General features: G+C 33.0%; 1 protein-coding gene across 1 annotated transcript; it reads right to left on the bottom strand.

The window, feature by feature from the left end:
• Window positions 1-6948: 6948 nt before the first annotated feature.
• LOC105117151 (monothiol glutaredoxin-S6-like) lies at window positions 6949-7570 on the bottom strand. Its single transcript, XM_011014720.1, has one exon. The coding sequence runs from the start codon at window positions 7495-7497 to the stop codon at window positions 7186-7188; it is 312 nt and encodes a 103-aa protein (XP_011013022.1). The 5' UTR covers window positions 7498-7570; the 3' UTR covers window positions 6949-7185.
• Window positions 7571-8009: the final 439 nt, after the last annotated feature.

Raw genomic sequence — 8009 nt, 5'->3', positions numbered from 1 at the left:
GTCATATCTGGAGTTGTAGATCTCAGATTTAGGTCCACTTTATATGGATGAAAAGGTAATACATAGACCTACAACTTTTATATGGAGCCCAAGATCTAAAAAAGTCATTTTCAAGTGTAAATTGTAGCAACAACAAAGAAGTCCAAATTTGTCTTCTAGCCCGAGCACTTTTCAGTGTTTGGCCCATATCTGGAGTTCTAGAAGTTCAAATGAGTTGCATTTTTTACACAAGAAAGCTGAGATAGTATCCTACAACTTTCATGTTTTCAAGTGGCTCCAATTTTGACGTTATTAATGACGTTTTTGGGCAGACAAGAGAAGATAAGGATTGTCACCAAGTCAAGAGTGGGCACCCACTCATCAATTAGTCATCAAATCAATAGTTCCCAAATTTGGCCTATAAAAGGAGGCATTTGCCATGCATTTAGGCATCTTAGTTTCCAGATAAAGATCATGCTCTTGTTTTCTCTCTTTGTATTTTTTGTAATATTTATGCTTTGCTTTCATTAATATCAAGTTTATGTCTTTCATTTCCTTTCATTTAGTTAGTTAACTTTTATCTTATTTATGTTCTTATTTTGTTTATTTATTTTTCTTTCTTTCATTATGTCTAGCTAGGTTATACATACCTCCACTAGATGAATGAGATTGAGTTTTACTCGGTGCCTCATAAGTACCCGCAGTGTCCTAATTTTGAGCATTTTTATTATGTCAAGGTGAAAAGGTTACACTAATGGTGTAAGAATAAGTATAGTGTAAACTTAATATGGACTTTAATGTTTGATACTAACATGTTTTAGTTATCTTGTTCACTCTTTAATACTTTGCTTGTTAAATAACTAATCTTGATTTATGTTGTATAACACTTGGTACAACAAATGCTTGGCACTTTCATAGCCCATACTGTATGGTATAACTGACACCTGACCTATGAAAGGAACTTGATTTGTTGTTAACATAAGTTATAATCTCATATGCTTGACGAGATTTACAAGTATTAGCATTAATCGAATAAGATGTGACAAGATTTACAAGTATTATCATTAATCTAATGTAATCATGTTAACAATATATAATCTGATTGGAACCTCCTTTGTGTGTGGTTTCCAATTGAATAATAAGAGTTTATACTATACTTGTTTGACATACCATTAGTGATCCTCTAACCTTGGCATTTGTTATTATCATTGTCTAATCCTTACATTAATATTTCATCTCAAAGTTCTCATCATCTTCTTCTTCTTCTCCTTCTTTTACTTTGTTATTATTATTATTGTTACTACTACTACTATTATTGTTGTTGTTGTTGTTATTATTATTGTTGTTGTATTATTGTTATTTATAATTTGTACAATTAGCCTCCCTGTGGTTCGACCCCGGTCTTGCCAGGTTATTTATTACTTCGACACTCCTACACTTGGGAGAAGACATTAATCTTTTAGTCGTGTCAAGTTTTTGGCGTCGTTGCTAGGGAGGTAAGTTCTTGTATAAATTATAGTAGTTATTTAATTTTTTCTTTTCACTTTTCTTGTATATAACTTTGTTTCTTTTCTCTTATTTCTTCTTTTGTTGTTTTCTTCTTCCTTTTATTCTATTCCTACACGTGCATGAGAGTGTGGTCACGTACATCAAGTAATAGACTTTCTAAGGTATCCTCATCATTTTCAAAAAATATGGCCGAAGAAGATAATCAATCATTTCATAATGAGAATAATGAGAATAGCCATGCTAGAACACTTAGAGACCACATGAATCCCACAAGAACAAGTGCATCATCATCCATAATTTTTCCTCCTCTTAGAGACCACATGAATCCCACAAGAACAAGTGCACCATCATGCATAGTTTTTCCTCCCGATGCATCTCATTTTAATTTTAAACCAGACATTATTCAACTTTTACCTTCTTTTCATGGCTTAGAATTGGAAAATCCATACTTGCATTTAAGGGAATTTGAGGAGGTCTGCAACACATATAATAATTTAAATTGTAGCATGAACACCATCAGATTAAAGCTTTTTCCTTTTTCATTAAAAGATAAAGCTAAAACTTGGCTATAAAATTTAAGACCAGGATCCATTCGTGCTTGAGATGAAATGCAACAACAGTTTTTAAAGAAGTTTTTCCCATCTCATAGAACAAACTCTTTCAAAAGACAAATCACCACTTTCACTCAAAAACCAGGAGAAACATTTTATCCATGTTGGGATAGGTATCGAGACTTGCTTAGTACTTGCCCTCATCATGGTTTTGAAACATGGAGATTGGTTTCACATTTTTATGAAGCGTTAACACCTAGAGATAGGCAAATGGTAATATTGATGTGCAATGGAACTTTTGAAGATAAAGACCCTGATGAAGCAATGGAGTACTTAGACTTGTTAGCTAAAAATGCTCAAAATTAGGACACTGCGGGTACTTATGAGGCACCGAGTAAAACTCAATCTCATTCATCTAGTGGAGGTATGTATAACCTTAGGGAAGATCATGACCTTCAAGCCAAGTTTGCATCTTTAGCTAGAAAAGTCGAGGCACTAGAATTGAAAAGGAATGGTCAATTAAAATCTGTTGAAAACATTGTGTGTCAAATATGTGAAACAAATGAGCACTCAACCAATAACTGTCCAACCTTGCCTTCTTTTAAGAAATGTCTCTATAAACAAGCTCATGCTTTAAACAGTTTCCAAAGGGCCAATCATAACCAATACTCGCAAACATACAATCCTGGTTGGAGAAATCACCAAAATTTTAGTTGGAAGAGTGACAATGCACAAACTTCACCACCATAGTTTCAAGCACACCACAATTTCTAAAATTCTTATGGATATACACCTCCTTATTCTCCACCTCCTAGAAGAAATTTTGAGGAAACTTTGTATGCATTCATTGAAAAGCAAGAGACAATCAATACTCAACTTGCTCAAAACATGATAGATTTTAAAGATACTCTTGCAAAATTGACATTTGCTCTCAGTTTCCAAGAGAAAGGTAAGTCTCCACCTTAACCACAACAAAATCCTAAGGGGCAATACAATGCAAATGCAAGTAGTTCTGGAAGCCAACACATAGATCAAGTTAAATTAGTCACTACTCTTTGCAGTGGTAAGGTTATTGAAAAACCCACTCTTGAACCTTGTGAGAAAGATGATGAGTCAATCTCTAAGGGTAAGGAAGTGGTTGAATCTGAACATTGTAAAGAAAAGACTGATTCCCCTCCAGCACTTCTATTTTCTCATGCCATGACCAATCAGGAAGAAATCAAGGATGAAAAAGGCACTGAAAATGTTGATGCGGATCTTTTATCAAAAGTGACAATAGATTCGACACCCGACATCACACCAATCGATGATTACTTTCCTGATAAATCTCTACTTTCTCTTAGTTCAATGCCTTGGTTTGCTAAAAATATCAATTTTCTTGCTTCAAGATTTTTGCCAGCTCACTAGAGTACCGAAGACAAAAGAAAATTTCTGAGCAATGTGCAAAATGTTTATTGGGATGACCCTTACTTATTCAATTATTGTCATGATCAAATATTTCAAAAATACATTCCTGACAATGAGGCAAGTAATTTTATTAAATTTTGTCACTCCAAGGCATGTGGGGTTCATTTCTCGTTAAAAAAGAGGACTGTAGAAATCTTACAAAGCAGATTTTACTAGCCCACCATATTCAAGGAATCATATGCATCTCGCAAAACCTGTGAAAATTGTCAAAAGGTGGGATTTATTTCAAAACACAGAGAGTCTTTATATAATCTTCTATTGACTCTTAAGTCTCATCATAATCGAGATAAGCATCGTGCAATTCATGATTTATGGCCCCACTTTCATAAAGGACATGATCGACTTAGTCTTGGGAATCTAACTAAAAAAGACCATGTTTGCCAGTTTTTAAGAAAACTAGATGGGAAGCCTATCCCTGACCTATAGAGGGCGTTTAATCCGTTCTTGGACGTAAAACCAAGGGAAAATGTGAGCCACAATCACAACTACCTGTACATAGACATGCTTTTTCAAAAATAAATAAATAAAGAGAGAGAGAGAGAGAGTGTGAGACTCTAGCTGGCCTACATATAGATGGTATGATTGCCCTTTTAATTTCTCATCTATAAAATCCTCTCTTCCTTCCTTTCATTTCCACTCAACCCATACATTCATTAAATATAGAAGTGTGTAGAAATAGCAAGTTGCTCAAGTCATCACATAAGAAATATTTGTGTTTTCGGTGGATCTAGTCCTGGGAAAGAAAAGGAGTTTTTAGAATCAGCAAATCATCTTGGTCAGGTGCTAGCTGAGAGAAAGATTTATTTAGTGTATGGGGGAGGCAGTCTGGGGTTAATGGGAGGTGTGTCAATAGCTGCATTTTTATGAGGTAGTCAAGTTTTGGGGGTCGTCCCCGAAGTTTTAGCACATGGGGACATCATTGGAAAAACAATTGGAGAGGAACTTCAGGTCTCCACAATGTGGGCTCGAATGAATGCAATGTTTAATCCTTACATTAATATTTCATCTCAAAGTTCTCATCTTCTTGTTCTTCTTCTCCTTCTTTTACTTTATTATTATTATTATTGTTACTACTACTACTATTATTATTGTTGTTGTTGTTATTCTTATTGTTGTTGTATTATTGTTATTTATAATTTGTACAATTAACCTCTTTGTGGTTCGACCCCAATCTTGCCGGGTTATTTATTACTTCGACACTCCTGCACTTGGGAGAAGACATCAATCTTTTAGTCGTGTCATTAGGGACTAGTAATAAGCTGGTTGGGGGGTGTGATTAGTACTTAAAAGTGCATTTTTATCAAGGTTTTATATTATCATTTTGTACTTGAAGTATTACTAACTCCTTAACTAAAGCATATTTTATAATAACATATCTAATAATAAAATATACATTTAATTTATGATAAATGATCATCTTAAATGCAAGCCTATCATATAAATAAAAGGATTGATTGATGAGTTTAAGTACTAAAATTGAAAGGATAAAGAGATGGCCAAACTTAGAAAAGAGATGCTGGTGCAGTATAAACTGGAACACTATTCGGTAATTGGGTCATATATGAAGCTGTAGATCTTAAATTTAGGTCTACGTTATATGGATGGAAAGGTAAGACATAGGCCTACAACTTTCATTTGAGGTGTGGTTTTAATAAAGTTGTTTTCAAGTCCAAATTGTAGCAACAACGAAAAAATCCAAATCTGTCCTGCAACCTAGATACTATTCAGTGTTCAACCTATATTTAGAGTTCTAGAAGTCCAAATGACCTCCATTTTTTTTTCTAAAAAGCTAAGAAAATTTCCTACAACTTTCATGTAGAGTTGGTCAATGATGTTTTAGGCAGACAAGAGAAGATAAAGATTGTCCACAAGTCAAGAGTTGGCCACCCACTCATCAATTAGTCATCAAATCAATAATTTCAAATTTTGGCCTATAAAAAGAGGTATTTTCCATGCATTTAGGCATCTTGGTTTCAAGATCAAGATCATTCTCTTACTCTCTCTTTGTATTGCTTATGTTTTGTTTTCATTAATATCAAGTTTATACCTTTCATTTCATTTTCTTTACTTAGTTAACTTTTATCTTATTTATGTTCTTATTTTGATTATTTATTTTTCTTTCTTTTATTATGTTTAGTTAAGTTTATTATGTCAAGGTGAAAAAGTTACACTAATAGTGTAAGAATAAGTATGGTGTGAACTCAACATGGACCTTAATATTTGATATTATCATGTTTTGTATTTGTTATCTTGTTCACTCTTAATACTTTGCTTGTTATATGGTTAATCTAGATTCATGGTGTATAACACTTGGTATAACAAATACTTGGCACTTTCATAGCCCAACCGTATGGTATAACCTACACCTTTGCTATGAAAAGAACTTAAATTGTTGTTAACATAAGTTATAATCATGAATACTTGACAACATTTACAAGTATTAGTATTATTTAAATAAAATAACTAATGTAATGATGTTAAAAATTTATAATCTGATTGGAAACTCCTTTGTGTGTTGTTTCCAATTGAGAAATAAAAAGAGTTTATATTATACTTGTTTGAAATACTATTAGTGAATCCTCTAACCTTGACATTTGTTTTTATCATTGTTTAATTCTCATATTAATCTTCTATCTCAAAGTTTTCATTAACTTCTTTATTATTATTATTATTATTATTATTATTATTATTATTAGTACTACTACTACTACTACTATTGTTGTTGTTGTTTATAATTTATATAATTAACCTCCTTGTAATTAGATCCCGGTTTTACAGAGTTATTTATTACTTTGACACTCGTGCACTTGAAAAAAGATATCAATCTTTTGGTTGTGTCAATTACTATTGAAAATACAGACAAACTTATTTTGTTGGTAAAGTTCTAGCAGGAAAATTTTTTGAGGTGCTTCGCCGTATATAAGATTGTCGGTGTTTGGTTTTTTTATTTCCAACAGAATTAATGACGGCAAGGAAAATTGCTGACAATCAAAATTCTGATGAACGTGTTCCATCTGTGAGACTATCAATAAATATTGTATTGATGAATTGCATATCTTACACTAACAGAATAAATCTATCAATAAAACTATTTAATGGTGCAGTGACATGGCTCGGTATTCCAAACTAAAATGAAGGATCAAAGCAAAACGGTAGTTTCAAATAAAAATGACTCCTAACAAACTCTGCGACATTGGCTTTTCACAATAAAATATGCATAGTTAAGTGAAAAATGAAAACAAACTCAAGTTCTGCAAAACAGACTAGTCAGTCTTTCTTCTTGTTGGTAAACAAATCCTCAACTATTAATTAAGAACAGATGGTTGGAAGATGAGAAACTTTTATTTCACTTTCCTGACGTACACAAAAACTAAAGACATATAACACCAATGTTGCAAATGCATAATGCACGTAATTAAGCTATGCGTCTCCTTTTATTTAGTACAGACTAGCTAGAGATGATAGCTGGACATGTTTAATGTTAATCCTGACCGCCAAAAAGGATCAAGAGGCTCTACAAAATATCTGACGCCTTGGCCGATGATCAACATTTATCGTATGAAAACTGGATTAAAAAAAAAAGGAGGAAGAAAAGACTACTTATTCTGCTTCTTCAGCACCAGCGAAGTACAGTACCGAACTAATGCATGTGTAAATATCACGTAATACTTCCATCTGATCAAATCCATATAGCTCCTGCATTCCTAAGCAAAGAGCCTAGCTCATTCCTGACTTGTAAGCTCATGACTTGCTTATCACCACCAACAAACTCTTGGCCTATGAAAACAGCTGGTACACTTGGCTGACATCCTAGCTGCTGCACTAACGCCTTTTCAATTTGCTTCCCGTTTGGAATTTGATCTAGCTCATAAACTGTAGGATTTGCCCCAAAGCTAGATATAAGTGTTTTAATGGAGTGGCTCATGCAACAAGTGCTCCTGCTAAAAATCACGACTGGCCTGTCCGCAACCAACCTTCTCACGATATCCATATCTACGAAGAATTAACAGAAGTTAAGTAGGTAAAGGGAATGTTATGTCTTGAGAAGTTTGTTGTGAGAGATTACAAGGCTTTGCTTTGAGGAATTTCATATCCTTGGAGATGGTCTATTTATACAAGCCATAAGGAGGGGTAGTTTGCATTCTTAATTGCTTTCCTTGATAGAATATCAACTGAAAGGGAATAAAATGTTTAAGATTTGTAATCAATTTGATTCCCTATGTACTCTTGATGATTACTTAATGTCAACCTGTCGAATAAGACATTCCCATCATGAGCATTAATTAACAAGCAAAATGTGACGATAATAATTAGAAAATGACAGATTCCCAGCTCACTTCAACTTTAAATTTAATATTTTAGGATTATTTAGTGTTTATATAAAGATTATTAAAAAAATAAATGTTTTTTTATATTTTCAATAATTTCTTTAATTTTATATTATTATAAATTATAAGTTACTCAAGTATTTAGTCTTTAATAATAATCTATATAAGCTAATAA

This window comes from Populus euphratica, unplaced genomic scaffold, assembly GCF_000495115.2.
Source record: "Populus euphratica unplaced genomic scaffold, PopEup_1.0 scaffold1191.1, whole genome shotgun sequence".
NCBI lineage: Eukaryota > Viridiplantae > Streptophyta > Magnoliopsida > Malpighiales > Salicaceae > Populus > Populus euphratica.
This window is presented reverse-complemented; position numbering and strand designations above follow the sequence as displayed.